Below are 19,029 nucleotides of genomic sequence, written 5' to 3' on the forward strand. Positions count from 1 at the left end.
ATTGGGAAAGCCAATTATAGTGAACTGTTTTGGAGTCAATACCCACATTTTTATTGCCTAAATATCGACATCAAGATACCTTCATTATATCTGAACATTCGTTATATCCAATAATTAGTCTTATTTATGAATTCATATTTAAAATTTTTTGTATCGAAATTCGACGGATCCACCACACGTAGAAAAAACATTTACACAGAAAAAAGAACGTTATAATATCCGAACATGGCTATATTATATACTCATTCATTATATTGACTTCTTGCACTACTAACAAGCACAAACTGCTCTTCTCCCTCGGTACCCGTGGTCACGAAGCTGACTCATGGAAGGTGCCAGGAATTTGAATTCCCTGGTGCCAACGCGTACTCCCTGATGCAGGAAGCTTCCGACAACAGCGTCCACCACAGCATCCCGAGACGAGTGCAGATTCAGTGTGAAGGACAGCTTGTCCAGGTTGTCGTCCCTGAATGACACATGGATGGCGAACTCGCTGTTGAACTTTCGCAGAATCCTGTTCTCGAAGTGGACCTGTGGTATGGCAGAATGAAATTCAGTTGTCATTAGAGAGCTTTAGTGCATCATAAAGCACATGTGCCCGTTGTAATATGGAAGGCCCAAAGTAGGCACGCAAAAAATGCAGAGAAGAGCCTTGTGCAGCATTACATACAAAAGCAAACTACTTTGGGTCTCTTGCGTAGCTAGTGTTACAACATACCTGCATCCACGCCATCCACTTCAACCAAAACTCGTCCTTGCTACTTGTGCTTCATCCCGACAGTGAGAAATAAATGATAAATTCAGCTTTTTCTTAACTTTACTCTCACTTAGAGGGCAGTGTATTAGCAATCTTGTATTGTTTTTGAGATCGGCTGTTCGTTGCGACACTGTTGGCATGCCTGCCAAACTAGGAACCTCAAAATTTGGGAACATTGTCAGGGAGAGGGGGGGAGGAGGAGAGAGGCAACAACAGCGACGAAACATACAAAGCTAACACAATGCATCAAGGACAAGGTTGCAAATTCATCCGCCGACGGTTACCACTCCTTGAATGCACAACAGTTTGCAGCTATGTTTATGAAGTTTGCAGGTATGGTTTAGGCATAATGAAAGGTGCCCCCCTTCCTGCGAAAAGTGCTTTGATTTCCATCCATCAGATAGCATGACAGTGTCGCGAAGAACGTATGCCGCGCCCGACCTTGAGGAATACCGAAACGGGTTTGTGCACGTGTAAAGCGCGGTCGCTCCGCGCGCGGCTGTACTGGGGGGGAAAGGTCATGCCAGTTCACGGTCTATTGTTGCGACCATGTCTGCGTGGTCCCCAAAACTCTGTCCCCTATTGGAGCACGACGGCTTGCCTGATTGACGAATAGAGGCTTGCGTCTCCCACGGGTCCGCGGGCCCCGTGGATGCTGTGGAACCACATTTAAGGAAGGGGTTTTGGGTCATTTTGGAGTGAGCAAGGACACAGCAGCCCACGGCGCCACTTCACCACGGGAGACCAGGCCGGTCAGGCAGGCCGTCGACGATCGGTATGACATCGTTGCATTTATAAGATATGTGTGTACAGTTGTAAGGAACCAAGTTAATGCCAATTTAAATAAATCTAGTCTCTTCAAATGTTACTTCTTGTTGTCGTCGTACCTACCGATCTGCACCTGCCGCTGCCAGAGCTCATCCCCCTTCATCGTCGTCTCCCTGGTGAGCTGATGCGTCCGAAAACTAACTGCTGCGTCACTTCGCTACAAAGTGGTGGAGGTGCTGGGTAGCGAAATCCACGCTCTAATATCATGGGCCGTGGTAACAAACCTCAGGAACCTACCTCTGAGAGCTCTACTATGACCGAAGCCCCTACTTTTATCACTACCATGTCCGCCCCTCAAGTTAACCCTTTCATCGGACCGCCAGTCTTTAAAGGCACGCCAGAAGAATCAATCGCCGAGTGGCTGCTTTGCTACGAACATGTAGCCTCACTGAACAACTGGGATCAAGCGACAAAAGTTAAATTTTTGTATCTGGCATTGGACGGGGACGCAAAAAAGTGGCACACAACTCAAATTTTAACGGGTGCCCCTAATTCATGGGAAGAGTGGGCGACTCTCCTAAAAACGTCGTTTACTAGTCGTTACTCAGTTGAAATCGCCTATTTGCGACTGCAAAACCGGACCCAGCTGCCATCAGAGTCCCCTGAGCAATATTACTATGACGTTTTGCAGCTGTGCGCCAGAGCTAACCCTTCCATGACGGAAGACGATCAGTTACGGCACCTAATGCGCGGCTTGCGTCCGGACGTGCAAGAGAAAATAATCATCGCGAACCCGGACAGCTGCTCTGCCTTCCTCCAAATTCTGCAGCGTATTAATCTGGCTGCTATGATGACCCGTGCGTCCCAGCCACAATCAATCGGCACTCATTTCTCTGCCGGCCCGCAGTCATGGATCCCATATGGCTTGACACCTCCCGTCGGAGTGACACACTCTGTACCAGCAATGCAGCCGCCTCCGACCTGTTTCGCTACTTGCGCGGAGGCGGAGCGTCATTGCCTGCGAGAGGCCACAGACCACGACAGGGATCTAAAAGTGATCGCGGATTCCATAGCCTCGTTATCGAACCGCTTAAAGGCTATGGAAGAAGACGTAAAACATCCTCCGGTGCATTGGCCACCGAGAAGTTCCGCTGACGACGACAGCCGACCACGATGCCAGCTGTGCGGCCGGATCGGCCACCTCGCGCCCCAGTGCTGGCAACGGTTCCAAGAAGACGGACCCCAACGGAGGGAGCAACGCGTTACTCACAATGAGCAGATCTACCCCTCGGGAAACGGGGAAGGCCGGGCGTAGGGGGCCCGTCCGGCCTACAATTTTGTAATCTGTCGATAAGTCAGCCCCTCGCATTGCCTGTCCGAGCAAAGGGGACCGACCCAAAGTTACGGCAGCGCTTTGGCTATGAACATGGAAACCTCGCTACGCTTGCCCACCTTCCGCATGATTCCGCACCAGTAAGTGAAGAAAACCCGTTACCGTTGCTCGTGCTGGATCATGTGGAGGTTGGAAAAAAGCAGAGGGAAGATTCATGGATGAGGGAAGTGATACAGCACCTAGAGCAGCCGAGTGCGCCCGTTGTCCGAAAAACGAAAAGAACGGCACGGAGCTTTCGGTTAGTTGATGGTGTTTTGCACAGAAGGGCGAACGGCTTTCATGAAAGTCGCACGGCACTCGTTGTCCCATCGTGTTTGAGGCCGGAGGTTTTACGGCACTGTCATGTCGACGCTACGGCGGGCCACCTCGACTTCGGGCGCACATGGGGGAAAGTTCGCCGCCGCTATTTCTGGCCGAAGATGTTCTCGCAAGTCAGCCAGTACGTTCAATCCTGCTCTGACTGCCAGACCCAAAAGCTCGCACCCAGAAAGCCGGCCAGTGTCGAGCCCTTTGTGGCCCCCAAGAATGAAACGATACTCGAGGTCGATAACGGACAAAGCCGAATCGAAGACGCCACAAAAGAATCCCACCGACTCCAGCCTCATCAAAAACTAGTGGACCAAACCAGGAAGGAACGTCGCGTTGTGAATTTCGCGCAGCTAAAACCTCCCCACGTTCGAAAATGCTCCGATGATGTCGACGCAGACGACGAGTCAGTTGACGAACGTCGTGAGAAAAAGAAAATTTGTGATCTTCGTCGTGGTGTGCGCAAGTGCAGGTCGAGTGCTGACCAGAGGCTTGCCTCGTGTGATCGTGTGTGTGATCGCGTGCGTGATCGTGTGTGTGAGCGTGTGTGTGAGACAGAGAACGACAGAGTGCGCGTGGACGCTGTGACTGAACTTTACTCCGACTGGAGGACATTTCTCAACGAGGCCGAACCTACAACCATCGCTGCTTACGACACAGATACTGATGTATATTACAGCACCAGTGAATAGAACTTTAGTGTTAATTTTGGTGTGTCGCGATCCTCGCGGTTTTCTACATTTTTTGTTAAAACGCGCTTGTTCATTTTTGTTTTTATTTTTTCCATTATTTCTTACAACCCCTCATGTATGTGTTTAATTTCTAGAGCCATAATTTCTTTTCAAGTTCGAAGTGCTCTGTAGAAACGAGTGGGACACTCTTTTTCGTAGGGGGAAGGTGTCGCGAAGAACGTATGCCGCGCCCGACCTTGAGGAATACCGAAACGGGTTTGTGCACGTGTAAAGCGCGGTCGCTCCGCGCGCGGCTGTACTGGGGGGGAAAGGTCATGCCAGTTCACGGTCTATTGTTGCGACCATGTCTGCGTGGTCCCCAAAACTCTGTCCCCTATTGGAGCACGACGGCTTGCCTGATTGACGAATAGAGGCTTGCGTCTCCCACGGGTCCGCGGGCCCCGTGGATGCTGTGGAACCACATTTAAGGAAGGGGTTTTGGGTCATTTTGGAGTGAGCAAGGACACAGCAGCCCACGGCGCCACTTCACCACGGGAGACCAGGCCGGTCAGGCAGGCCGTCGACGATCGGTATGACATCGTTGCATTTATAAGATATGTGTGTACAGTTGTAAGGAACCAAGTTAATGATAATTTAAATAAATCTAGTCTCTTCAAATGTTACTTCTTGTTGTCGTCGTACCTACCGATCTGCACCTGCCGCTGCCAGAGCTCATCCCCCTTCATCGTCGTCTCCCTGGTGAGCTGATGCGTCCGAAAACTAACTGCTGCGTCACTTCGCTACAACAGCTTGATGCCAAAAGAACCCTTGTGTGCCCTTTCCGCCTCCGCGACCTAGAGACGCAACTGCAACACACGTGTCTCGCGCTCAAACTGATCTCTATTCGCTTTTCGTTCAGCAGCCCTTTCCTCTCGAGCTTGCACCCTCCTGCTCATCGAACCTCGCCTTTAACTCCACTCCCTTAAGCGCCAATTAAAACTCAACATGCATGCAGCTGAGTGTGAATCTATGTAAACCGTAAAAGTTAGGTTAGTTAGGTCAGTCAACAATCAAGTCAATAAGCAATAATTTTTAGACATTATGTTTATGAACTATATTTGACCTGTTTGTAGCTACATACTTTTAGACATTTCTGATAGGGCTGTCCTCTCCATTACCATTATTTTTTAGTCTCTGCCAGCGCACTGGAAGCTACACAAGGGAAAGCCAAGGGGACAAAGTCCAGTGCAAAAGTTGTCTCGGCGACGCAAGGGCTCCTTGCAGCATTCCCTGGTAGCCGTAATAGGTGACCCGTAAAACGAGCAATCGCAGGGAATTGTGGGGCGCACCATCTGCTAGCAGCTTTCGGTTCGACAGACGACGCGGCGGCATGCCCAGCGCACGTGTTTTTCTACGCGGTTTCAACTGTCAGTCGTGCGAAGCTTTCCCTCCACTTTGTCGACCAGCAATGTCGTACCATTCATGCAGCTGATTTCTAGGTTTCAATTCACTCTGGGCACGACGATGACGAGCCAAGAAAGGCAAGGATACGCTTTTATTCATAAAAGAACTCTGATTTTCGTTTCGGCGGCCTTTTTGTTTCTGCCAGGTTTAGCTCTACGACATTTGCCACTGCTTGGACACACTGTCACCGACTTCTCAGCCTGCGGGTCAGTCAGACAGATGAAAAAGCTATTTTTATCCGATAATTTATCAAGCGTACAGAAGCATTACTTATAAAATCGGGTGCTGAGGCGATGGCTATAGCAGCCTGGTAAATATTGCACTGTGATTGTCGCTGCAACCGATATCATCAGTAACGGCGCAGCTGGCATAATTACAAGATGAAGTGCTGAAAATGTTCGAAAATTTCGCGCTGTCAACGGCATTTCTTGGTCGAAACTCGTGGTTCATTTGAAGTGGTAAATAGAAGTTTTTGCTTTTTTGTCAACAAGATGGGGAAATGGCCGTGTCACCGACACATTAAGGCTGCGTATTACGTCTCTGCGTTCAAGGAACTAAACTGGGCTAGTTGGTTAGGAGTATTATATATGGATCTTGCTGTGTCCCATTTAAATTTGCACCGTCAAACCATGTTTCATAATACATTTGTGGCGACACACTGCACACAAACCGGCTCAGCCTCTGCCTCGCCACTTGCAAGCCCGGTGCGACACGGCTGCATGCTGCACCACGCCTCCGATAATGGACAGCGCCACCACAGCATCACCGGAGGCTTACGTCACCGAAGGGGGATATAAACCCAAGCTGCCAAGCTCGAAAGATCCTTCCTTCGCTAACCGTTCAAGCGCAGCGGCGGCATGCTCGCCCCGTCGCTGCTACTACGCTAATAAACAGTCGTTATGTTTCATGTTGGGATGCGTCCTTCCATCGACACGGCATCCCACATCTGGTGACCCGGAAACTGAACAAACCGCACCGCCATGGCCAAACCAGAAGTCCTCACTGCTCTTCGCCAGCAACAGCAGCATTCTCGCAATGCCTCCACAACCGAGGCTGTGCCTGCCGGCTCCGCTGAGGACGTCACAGCTCCTACAGAAGGCATCCCGCACGCTGCCTCATACGACACCTGGCGTGTCGCCATCAAGCTTCTGCCGTTTTGGGTGGACTCGCCCGAGGTCTGGTTCACCCAGGTCGAGGCCCACTTCTCCCTGGCGCGCCTCACACAACACCGGACCCGCTACGATTACGTCGTCACCCACCTGGACGCACATTATTTCAACGAGGTCTGGGATATCCTTGTTAACCCACCAACGGCCAACCTCTATGAACAACCGAAGACTGCACTTATCCGCCGCCTGTAACTCTCTGAAGAACAGAAGATACGACAACTTCAGTCCGCAGAGCTTGCCGAGCGCAAACCTTCGCAGCTCCTGCACCACATGCGTGCGCTCGCGGGCAACATGCAAGTCCAGGATTCTCTCCTGCGAGCGCTTTGGCTCCAATGACTCCCGCCGTACATCCAGGCAATTCTGCAAGCTCAGGTTAGGCTAGCTCTAAACAAACTTGCGGAGATTTCTGACCGCGTCGAGGCGTTCTGGCCGCAGTTGTCACCCACCATCCAGGCTGTCGCCGCACCACTGAACACCACAGAGCTTGCGCGCGGTATCGACGACATCGATTGACAGCTCACCTCCATTCAACAATGCCTGGGTGAATGTCTTACGATGCAACAGCACTGCCACTTGCAAAGCCGCGACCTTAAGACCACTTCGTCGCGGCAACCTGATAACAACGGCCCGTGTTACTACCACCGACGCTTTGGGGACAGAGCCCGGCAATGTCGACCACCCTGTTCCGTGGAACATGCGGAAAACGCCAACGGCAGCTCGTAGAGACAGCCGCAAGCTGCCAAGCCGGAGGCCGTCGCATCTTCGTCACCGACCAAATCATGAAGCAGCGGTTCCTTGTCGACAGCGGTTCCGACATTTGCTGCTATCCCATCTTCAAGGTCCTCGTCCGCCTACGTCTTTCGAGCTCAGTGCGGCAAACCGCTCCACAATCAAGACGTACGGCTCGCTCCGCCTGCACATCCATCTCAGAAACTTACGCCATGACCTTCACTGGAACTTTGTCATCGCCGACGTCGCCGAGCCAATCATCGGCTCAGACTTTCTGGCCAACTACAACCTCCTTCCGGACTGCCACAACGACCTCCTCATCGACGCAACAACGGGACACTCCACACCAGGCCAGCGAACGACCGCCCAACAGCCAAGCATCAAGGTACTCAATGTTGACAATCATTTGCCGTACCACGCCATCCTCGCTGAATTTCCCGGCAATATTGACGCGCCCCAGCGGACTGCCACGCAAAGTGCAGCACACCACCGTGCACTACATCCGGACCACTTCATGCCTCCCGGTTTTCTGCCACGCCCGTCGCCTTGCCCTGGACCGCATGCACATAGCCAAAGCAGAGTTCGAGGCCATGCTCCGCGAAGGAATCGCCCGCCGCTCTGACAGCCCATGGGCCTCGCCACTCCACCTTGGGGCGAAGAAGACCGAAGGCTGGCGGCCCTGTGGGGACTACCGTGCCCTCAACGCGCGCACCATCCCGGACGGGTACCCCGTCCACCAAATACAGGACTTCGCCCATCGCATTCATGGCTGCCACGTGTTCTCCGTGCTAGACTTGGTACCCGTCAATCCAGATGACGTCCCGAAAACGGCAATCATCACTCCCTTTGGCTTGTTCGAGTTTGCCTTCATGAGCTTCGGCCTGAGGAGCGCTGGACAAACAAACACTTCAGCGCTTCATCGATGAATTCGTCCGCGGCCTCGACTTCTGCTTCGTTTACCTGGACGACATACTGGTATTTTCCCACGACACCGAAGAGCACCACAGGCACCTTCGTCTGCTGTTCCAATGCCTCGATGACCACAGCCTACTCGTGAATATCCAAAAAAGCACGCTAGGCGCTTCCGTCGTCCGCTTCCTTGGACACGAAGTTTCATCTGAGGGATCTCGGCCCTTGCCCCAACGCATCTCGGTCCTGCAAAATTACCCTCAACCCACCACCGCTAAAGACCTTCGCCGCTTCCTCGGCAAGCTGAACTTTTACAGGCATTCCTTGCCACACGCAGCCGACTACCAGGCTCCCCTCCACGACGCTTTGGCTGGCCTACGAGGAAACCAACCCGCCACGTGGACACCGACGTTAGCGAAAACTTTAGAAGAATGCAAAGCCGCTCTCTGCACCGGCACGCTTCTCACCCATCCCGTGCCAGACGCTCCCTTGGGACTCTTCACGGATGCATCTAGCTTCACCATCGGCGCCGCCCACATGCAACGCGTAGACAGCACCTGGCAACTCTTGGCGTTCTTCTCCAAGAAACTCTCAGCTCGGAAAATGACCCCTTAAACCGCCAGTTAAACTGACGAAATCATGACCACCGCCCCGACAAGTTTGCCAGCCTACTACAGAGAACTTCTGGTGATATACGAAGCAGTGCAACACTTTCGCCATATTCTCGAAGCACAGAACTGCACCATCTATACCGACCACAAGCCTCTTACCTACGCCTTCTCTCAACGTCGCGACAAACTCCCGCCTGTACAGCAGAACCAACTCTCGTTCTTTGCACAGTTCACCACCGACATCCAACATGTCAGCGGAAAAGACGTGGTCGCCGACGCGCTTTCACGTGTAGCAGCCATCAACTCTCTGCAGATAACAGCGGACGTCCTCGCCGAGGCTCAGACTACGGACGTCGAACTGCAGGAACTTCTCAAGGGCAGGTCCTCACTACAGCTGCAACAAGTTCCCATTCCAGGTTTGACAACCACAATCTGTTGCGACATGTCGAGAGGACGAAGCAGGCCCTATGTGTCCCTGTCCCATCGCCGTGGTCTTTTCAACCAGCTCCACAACCTCAGGCATCCCGGCATATGCGCCTATACACGCCTCGTGGCTGACCGCTATGTCTGGCCCTCCATGCAACGGAATTGTCGCACCTGGGCGCGCTCCTGCATTCAATGCCAACGCACTAAAGTCACCAGGCACGTCACGTCACCCCTATGTGTCCGACTTACGATAGTAACGGATCCGACATATCCAACGAGAGTAGGCAACAGCACGGCCCGCGACACCTGTCCCGATCTTGCGCTCGCGTCCAGACTTCAGAACGTCGAGTGGGAAAACACTAACGAGACGCTAGGGAGCGACCACTTCATACTCGACATCTCGGTACACCTGGGAAACTTCCCAAGGAGAAAGATACGCTCCACCAAAATCACGGACTGGGCAAACTTCCGCAGCGAAAGAGAAACTCAAGAAGCCCAAGCGATAACTGATCTAGAGGCCTGGATTAGAGAACTGCAGGAATCGGTAGCCAAACACTCCAAGGAGGTTGCACTCACCACGGACCATCCGGCAGTGGATCCGCGCCTCTTACACATGTGGGAAGCGCGCCACAGTCTGCTTAGAAGATGGCGAAGGCAGCGGCACAACCGTAAGCTAAAAATACGCATCGCGAAACTAACGGACGAGGCAGAGCGCTACGCAGAGCAACTTGCACGACATAACTGGGACCAGTTCTGTAACTCCCTCCAAGGAACGCTGGGCACTGCGAATATGTGGACCATACTCAGACATCTAGATCCGACCCAGAGCAAGAGAGAAAGCAAGCACACGATGAGCCGAGTACTACAAAACTTCGGAGGCACAGACGATCAGCTATTGTGTGCCTTACAAAGTAGATATATTGGCCAGCCGATACTTGCTGCAAAGCCAGCGGCTGACTACGCCGGACTGGAAAACAACGAGCTCGACCGGGACATAACGAGTTCCGAGCTGACACGAGCGATCGCAAGACTCACTCGAAACACCACTCCTGGCAAGGACGGAATCACCAACAAGTTGCTACGTAACCTGGACGATTCAACCGTGCAGGCAATACTTGAACTCTTAAATGCACACTGGAGCAGAGGGACCTTACCCCCGGAATTCAAGCATGTGGAGATTACACTGATACCAAAGCCAGGAAAAATGCCCTGCCTGGAGAACCTAAGACCCATTTCACTTACGTCTTGCCTCGGTAAATTGATGGAACGTGTTATCTTAGACAGGCTACAGACACATCTCGAAGAACGTCAACTGACGCCGAACACGATGTTTGGTTTTCGGTCCAACCTGTCAACGCAAGACGTGCTTCTGCAGCTCAATAAGGAAGTACTGACTGCTGCAACGCCGTGCTGCCCAAAAGCAATTCTCGCACTAGACCTAAAGGGAGCCTTTGACAACGTGGGGCACGAAGCCATACTATCCAATCTCAGTGACACGAATTGCGGCCGACGAACGTACAGCTACGTGAGGGCTTTTCTCACTAATCGCACAGCCACAATAGGGCAGGGAAATGTGAGGTCACAGCGAATAGACACACCTAACAGAGGAACGCCACAAGGAGCAGTGCTGTCACCGACACTTTTCAATGTGGCCATGATGAAACTCCCAGCCCAACTCGAGAAAATACCGAGGATCAGACATTCCTCGTATGCAGACGACATCACGATATGGACGGTCGGAGGGTCCATAGGAGAACACCAAGAGGCATTACAGGAGGCAGTAGACGTCGTAGCAAGCTATGCGGAGACATGCAGACTGCAATGCGCGCCGGAGAAGTCGGAGCTCCTCATTATCGAGAAGCACTCACGAGGACGATCAACAGCCCCGGCACCAACCATCCACCTGCGAATAGGTCCGAGAGAGATTACCAAGGTAGACAGACTTCGGATCCTCGGCTTACACTTACAAAAGGACGGGGGCGGAGGATACGCCATACAGAAGCTACAACACACGACCACGCAGATCTTGCGCATGATTCAACGAATTACCAGCAGGAAGAGGGGACTCAAGGAACAGGACCTTATCCGATTAGTGCAGGCTCTGATTGTGAGCCGCACTGCGTACTCGGCACCATAATTAAATTTAATGAACGCGGAAGTGGAGGTACTCGACCGGCTGATACGCAAGGCGTATAAGCAAGCGCTCGGACTCCCACCCGGAACGGCTACTTTTCGCCTCGAGGAGACAGGGGTGTACAACAACGCACGGGAAATCATAGAGGCCCACCTGGTAAGCCAGAAGGAAAGGCTACTACGCACAATAGCGGGACGCTGTGTCTTGGAACGTCTTGGATATTCCGTACGAAAGACCAGCGCACTGACCAAAATCCCAACACGAATACAAGAAACTACGCATGTCTCACCGATTCCCAGGAACATGCACCCAAACTTCCACATCGGACGGAGACAAGCCCGAGCGCAGGCGCTCGCGAGAAAGTATGGAAACCACCCCAATGTCTTGTACGTAGACGCGGCCAGCCCCGCAAGAAGCACCGCATTCGTCACCAGCGTAGTCGACAATCACGGGGCCGAAATAAATGCATCGTCGGTTTCCAGAGTGAGCGCTGCAGAGGCAGAGGAACTAGCAATAGCGTTAGCCAGCACGACGAGACCGCAGTGGGATTGCGTCATAGTTCTGACGGACTCTCAGACGGCATGCAGAAATCACTCCAGGGCCAAAATTTCGAGGGCTGCACATCGCATTCTGAATGGAGCGCACCAGCTGCCACCATACATACAAATCGTGTGGACTCCGGGGCTTGAGTCCTTACGCAGCAATCAGCAGGCACACACCTACGTCCGAGCGCATGCACACCGGGAGCCGCGAGATGGCCGCGCCGAGCAGTTCCAACCAGAGCCCATACCACTAACCTACACTCACATCCTACAACACTATCGCCTTTCACGAAGAACACTACCCCCACCTCATAATGCTCTGATGCGAGAGGAAGCCGTAAAATGGCGAAAACTCCAAACAAACACATCCACATTTGAGGCTTTACCACGCCATACACCCTGCGCTGTATTCCCATAAATGTCCACACTGTGATCAATGTGCAACACTTTACCACATGGTATGGGCTTGCGCAAACACACCACAGCTAACACCCATAACACACCCCACCACACGGCAATGGGAGGCAGCGCTGTCCAGCTCCAACTCGACGGACCAGCTCAACCTGGTCAATCGAGCGAGAAGGGCAGCTAAGGGCGCTGGACTCCTGGACTGAGGGGACCACCCACTGCAGAACGGAGGAGCTACCTACGCTCGCGTGCTCTTTTTATTAATGTTTATTCTCTCTCTCTCACACATCACCCCTCGGAAGATTCCCTCAGCCCTCTAGTCGATTTGAGCACGTCCACCTCGACATCATACGACCCTTACCCCCGGCTGGACCCTATCCCTACTGCCTCACTGCTATAGACCGGTACACTCGATGGCCCGAGGCATGGCCCTTCAAGGGCATCACCGCGGAAGACGTCGCCTCGGCCTTCTTCACCGGCTGGATTGCTCGTTTCGGCGCCCCCCGCCACGTAACCACCGACCAAGGATGACAGTTCGAGTCGGACCTTTTCAGGCTCCTCGGGCTGACCATCGGTTTTGAACGCTTGAGGACCACCAGTTAGCACCCATGCACCAACGGAATGATCGAGCGTTTCCACCGACAGTTCAAAGCAGCAATTATGTGCCACCCGGACTCAACCTGGCTCGAGGCCATCCCAGCCATCATCCTCGGTCTTCGCACCGCCTTCAAGCCAGACATCCACCCTACACCAGCAGAACTCGTCCACGGGGAACCACTCTGTCTCCCAGGTGAATTTCTCGCTGCACTGACTTCCAGCACTACGACGTCAGATCCCACCGACTTCGTCGCCCGGCTCCAATGCACCATCGCTGCCTTACGCCCCTCACCTGCAGCCCACCACTGCAAGCCTACACCTTTCGTGTTCAAGGAGCTAGCATCGTGCACACACGCTTTCCTCCGCGACGACACCGTCCGCAGGCCTTTCCAGCTACCCTACAGCAGACCCTACCTGGTCGTCCATCGTGACGACAAAAACTGCATTCTGCGCCTTAACGGGAACGACGTCCGCGTCTCGATTGACCGGCTCAAGCCCGCATACATCGCTGCAAACGAACCGGGCAGCGCCACTCCATCCACAGGCATCTATCCGCACTCGCCGACTTCTGGTACGCCTCCCAGATTTCTACAGACCCTGAGGGCTCTACACTCCGCGGGGGGGGGGGGGGGGGGGGGGGTGATGTGGCGACACACTGTGCACAAACCGGCGCAGCTTCCGCCTCGCCACTTGCTAGCCCGGCGTGACAAGCCTGCATGCTGCACCACGCCTCCGATAAGGGACAGCGCCACAGCAGCGTCACCGGAGGCTTACGTCACCGACGGGGGATATAAATCCAAGCTGCCAAGCTCGAAATATCCTTCCTTTGCTAACCGTTCGAGTGCAGCGGCGGTATGCTCGCCTCGTCGCTGCTACTACGCTAATAAACAGTCGTTATGTTTCATGTTGGGATGCGTCCTTCCATCGACACGGCGTCCCACACATCTATATGTGCATGCGAGTACTGAAATAGTTACTGTTTCTTGAGGAGTCAATGTTAGAGAAACAAATATCTTGGGGAATCATTCCGTGGTGGCCCTTAAACAGCTCATCACCGCCTGATTAAGTGCGTACGTTTATTTGCTTTTTTGTTCCCTGATGGTTCAGTTTTGGAAGTGGCAGCCATGCCTCTGATGCTTGCGCACAGCTGACTCAGCAAGGGATGCTGCAAGGCAGTAGTTACACGAGTTTACCATTAATGCTTGAATTTGAGCAGCCAACGGCTGAACAGCCAACCATGGTTTTGCTAGGCACCTGCAACCGGATGATCTACGAGTGTGACAAAGCCGGACTGCAAGCGCATCAATAGGCTTCAACGGCGAAGCGGTGGCGGCGGCTGTGCTTCCTCGAACCGGAAACAGCGAGCAGACGGCGCATCCCAGAATATCGCTCTTTTACGGGTCAGGTCACCTATAGTCTGTGCTACATTTGGAGGTCACGCGCAGCAGACTAAGCTGTGCACAACTTTGTCCGTACACTGGCACTACAAAGACGACATGGTTTTTTCGTCTTTGTGATTACAGTCATATTTGTTTCATGTATTAAGCTCCAAGTTAGCAGTTATGTATTACTGAGAATGTTCTTGCAATCGCAAAATATTTCTGTTAGTGTGAAGCTATTCTAATGTGCTACTTTTTGTTTGCCAATGTGGCAGTGCGCAAGGTAGCTATACATATCGCACCCTTGCACCATAACTATACAACAGAGTACAGGCATTGACACCCCGACAGTACAGAAATAAAAATAAATTATGAGGTTTACTGTCCAAGGTAACACATGAGCTATTAGAGACACTGTTGTGGGGAGCTCTGGATTAAATTTCCCCTCCCAGGGGATGGTTCGTTAAGGAGCATTTATTTATAAGTACAGCCACATTTTGTTATAAAGAAGTTGCATCCAACACGAAAATACCGGTTATATCTCTGTTATAAAGTTACAACCCCTTCAAGTGCTACAATTCTTCACAAAAAAAGTGCTTCGAAAGCAAAAGCACCGATGACAAATATATTTAAATTGCGTCACAAACGCTTATGATCGTGCCTGTGCGGCAAGTTTGAATAATATGTGTAATACACTGTAGTGAAACAAGTTGGAAGGCAAGATGGCTGGCTGTTTGATCTGTGTCAGTACGTCGTCGTGCAGTGGTTTCACTATTTTTTTTTCGAAATGTTTTACACCCAGCACACATTTAATGTGTCTGAATGGATGGATGCTTTCCAAGTATGCTAGACATGAGACAGTCGATGTTCTCATATTAGACATTATTGTAGCAAGTTCTCGCATGAAGTCCACATCCTGTAATCCCGACAAAACACACTGAACTGCCAACTTCTTACTCCCTTCTGCAGCGGTACGTCTTTAACGAGTATGAAGATGCAAGAAATATGTTGAAACTGATGTTTCAATGAACAGAATTAATTGGCATCTATAGGGGAAACCATGTGCTGGGTGTCAAGTGCTTTCGAAGCACTCTTTTTGTGAACAGTTGTATCACTTGAAGGGGTTGTAATATAAAGGACGAGAAACAGTCAAACCTTGATATAAAGAAGTTGTACTTGCAGTGAAAAACTTCGTTATATCGAGGTTTCGTTATTTAATAGTACTTAGATAGAGAAAAAAAATTATGGGGTTTTACGTGCCAAAACCATGATCTGATTATGAGGCACGCCATAGTGGGGGAGTCCGGAAATTTGGACCACCTAGGGTTCTTTAACGTGCACCTAAATGTAAGCACACGGGTGTTTTCGCATTTCTCCCCCATCGAAATGCGGCCACCGTGGCCGGGAGTCAATCCCGCGACCTTCTGCAAAGCAGCCCAACACCATAGCCAATTAAGATGGGGAAATAAAAATACTTTGTTACATCGGGAATTTCGTTAAATCGAGGTTTCACTGTATAACAATGGTAATGCTATACACACCATGAAAAATTTCACATTTACTTCGCTATTTCACATTTATTATTTCGCTATATCTTATAATTTGTTACATCCATGCTCGTTAAATTAAAGTTCGACTGTACCCAAGTTCTGTATTCTGCCCCCATCAGAATGCTGCTGCTGTGGTCACCAAACTAGGTGGAAAGTACGCACCTTCAAGATGTTGAGATAGGGCACGACAAATCGGTATTCTGCGACTCGATCTTCGCACCCACTACGGTGGTTGAGGTGTAGGTAAATGTGGAGGCGGCGCTGGTCATGCTGGAATGTTGAGTCCACCCAATAGTCACGGTGGCCGCAATAAAGATAAGCGGAGACCTGATGGTGCTGCACGTATGTTCCGAGCTCCGCCAGTGTGCCAAAGGAGAATGACAAAAGGCTCACTTCCGGTCCAGGGGGTGAGTGGCCAACTGAAAGGCCTCGAGGAGGCTTGGCACCAGCCACTAGAACAGTGCTTTGTTGGATCCCTGGTCACGGTCGGCATTGCACCATGCGCGACCCACCTTGAATAAATAAATTACATATTAAAAATTAATTATAATTCCGGGATTCTATGTGCCACACATTGCACCATGCGCGACCCACCTTGAATAAATTACATATTAAAAATTAATTATAATTCTGGGATTCTATGTGCCAGAATCTGAAAAAATAATAACTGGAGCTCTTTAACGTGCACATAAATCTAAGTACTTGAGCATTTTTGCATTTTTCCCACATTGAAATGTGGCCGCTGCAACTTGGAATAAAACCACCGGTGACCTTGTTGCTTAGGAATGCAATGTTTAGTCACTAAGCCGCCATGGCAGATGAATGAATGAATAAGTGCTTTTTATTTGTCATACTTGGGGTATGAACTCCAGACATGGAGTTCATACCCCAAGTATGACAAGTTTTCTTATATGTACGTTTTTTTCTATCTATCTTTGTTGCGGACAAGTAGTGCAGTCGCATATTTCTTGTCTTAATTCACCAGTCATGTATGCATTGTGTTTGTACGTGTATGACTTTGTATGCTTGAGTATTACCTTGCACATGATTGTCTTTTTCCCTAATTAAGTTTCACTGTGCGCATTGTAGCATTGTTTTTGACATATTTGTGGCACCTTATATGTACATTTTCTTTTTTTTCTTTCTTTTACTGCCAACTGTATGGGTACCGCGGCCTCGTCAGGCCTTACCGCCTTTTGTCCCGGTCCCCTCTTTTCTTTGAAAAGAATAAACTTCAGTTCACTTCACAGAGATAAGGAAACTGGCTTGAGGACATGTAGGGCACAGAAAGCAAGTACTAACGGACATTATGCAGGGGCAGGCCACACACACTGTATGTCGGCATGCAACAACAAAATAACATTTCAACCATAAAAGTAAAGTATATATAGCTTAACGGAAGTGGGAGGCAAAGTATAAACATCAGAGAAGGTACCACACTTTTTCAACTTTGCAGGCTGTGTATACTGTACGGTTTTTTGGCCGTAGTTTACCACAGACCTTTTGAGGAAGATGGCACCACCAATTTCGCTGTTTAACACTTATGTCTCAAGAAATTCAGTGTTCCACAATCTGCAATTCATTTTAAGGAATTCCTATACAACATTAACCAACAACTCTCAGCACAGCTGTAAGACGGTATCGCGCGCAAACTGTCCGTCACTAAGATGATCGCTATGGATGTATCACAAAACAAGCAGTGAACTCTCATCTGTAGGTGTTTAGTGGACGGGCCAAACCAGGTGATGCCAGGCCACTCTATGGTACAATCTACCTGGTAAATTGATTCTTTGTAAAGGTTCCCGCTCTGCTTGTGGCATACCTCGCCGAATGAAAATGTTGCGTCTACGTCCAGCAGTGGGGCGTGCTCGCTGAAGAAGGCTCGATACTGCTCTAGGTATCTGTCGTGGCTTTCACCGGGGTCCGACAGGATCCACCATAGCTGAAGCTTCAGCTGGTGATATGTGGGGAGCATACTGCATAGCATTTAGGAAAAATTCTGGAATTTAATGCCGCAAAGCTGCGCAATGGGTAATGAGAGACCCAACAGTGGAGGGGGTGCTCTGGATTAAGTTTGACCAGCTGTGGTGCGCTAACGAGTACCTAAAGCACAGAAGATAATTGTTTTTGCATTCCGCTCTCACCAAAATTCGGCCGTGAGCACTCCGAAATCAAATGCCCGCCAGATTTCATGCTCTGCAGCAGAACATGACCACTAATCCATCGCGATGAATGCGTTGCATTTGCCCCGTAATTAGTTCTGGTTCAGTGAGAATCTTAAGTATCGTGGAGCAAGAGGCCAGTTCATTTGAAAATCATGCCGAGGACCCACATTGATTCTTAACATTCCAGATTCTGCACGACTTCCAGTGAAGGGTAATAGAACATCCAGTTATGTCACAAACAAAATATTGTATGGAGACTATTATGTATCTATGCTATCTGAAACTAAACTTTCCATGTGGTCTGAAATTTTATTGCAGCTTGCCCTTAAGCAAAGGATGCTTAACAACAAAACTGCAAGAAAATGTATGGTCATAACTTGCTGGCTTTACTATTTTTCCAGACAGTGTCTTACCAATATTCGTACTGGGTATACTCGCATGATGCAAAGATTTACCTGAATAACCATAGTCTCGTGTGAAAATTATGTCTATGCTTATGAGTAACCTTAGACGACACCGGGAGTGGGATGTCACTGAAAGTTATATTCACAGCAATGCGTCTCGCCTGCAGTGTCATGGTTCCTTCCAACCTCTTAATTACAGGTTTCAGAATTTTAACGGACAATTTAGTATACTTGTCAATATCTACACAATTGCGCAGCAAGCGCGACATACAATTGAGAAAAACAAGAACGTTTAGCAGTTTGTGTACCTGTTACAAACACACTTAGGGCAACAAATCAAAACATTTCAGCGGAGAAAGAAAAGTTAGATCTTTCCAAACAAATGGGCTGTCGAGAAATGGTAGGCTGTGTTTTCATATCATAATGAAAAAGTATACCTGCCAGCTACAGCTGTCAGGAGCTCTTCGGTTTATCCAGTTTCAAATATAGCCACTGATATTTGAGTAATGGTCTTCATCACAAACCGAATTAAAGACAAATAAGAATTTTAAGAGAAAGCTTAAGCTCAGGGCCAACTTGGATGCCGCCTATTAAAATGCATGTAAAAGGCAGAAATGCTTTTATGAGACAACCCATGGACCATTTCA

At 50.3% G+C, this 19,029-nt stretch overlaps 1 protein-coding gene across 1 annotated transcript; it reads right to left on the reverse strand.

Moving 5' to 3' along the window:
• Positions 1-25: 25 nt before the first annotated feature.
• LOC125942825 (uncharacterized) lies at positions 26-17,788 on the reverse strand. Its single transcript, XM_049661066.1, has 3 exons — positions 17,636-17,788; positions 15,976-16,251; positions 26-531 (listed from the first exon to the last, which is right to left on the reverse strand). The coding sequence occupies exons 1-3, from the start codon at positions 17,786-17,788 to the stop codon at positions 271-273; spliced, it is 690 nt and encodes a 229-aa protein (XP_049517023.1). The 3' UTR covers positions 26-270.
• Between the last annotated feature and the right edge of the window lie 1,241 nt (positions 17,789-19,029).

Source organism: Dermacentor silvarum, chromosome 1 (assembly GCF_013339745.2).
Source record: "Dermacentor silvarum isolate Dsil-2018 chromosome 1, BIME_Dsil_1.4, whole genome shotgun sequence".
Taxonomy (NCBI): Eukaryota; Metazoa; Arthropoda; class Arachnida; order Ixodida; family Ixodidae; genus Dermacentor; species Dermacentor silvarum.

Bases quoted from the DNA above. Each gene is read 5' to 3' on its own strand.
- LOC125942825 (XM_049661066.1), bottom strand. From the start codon at position 17,788: ATGCTCCCCACATATCACCAGCTGAAGCTTCAGCTATGGTGGATCCTG. The intron at 16,252-17,635 runs GTATGCCACAAG...GCTGGTGCCAAG, and splicing joins CAACATTTTCATTCGGCGAG to CCTCCTCGAGGCCTTTCAGT. The intron at 532-15,975 runs GTGCGTACTTTC...GCCATACCACAG, and splicing joins CCTATCTCAACATCTTGAAG to GTCCACTTCGAGAACAGGAT.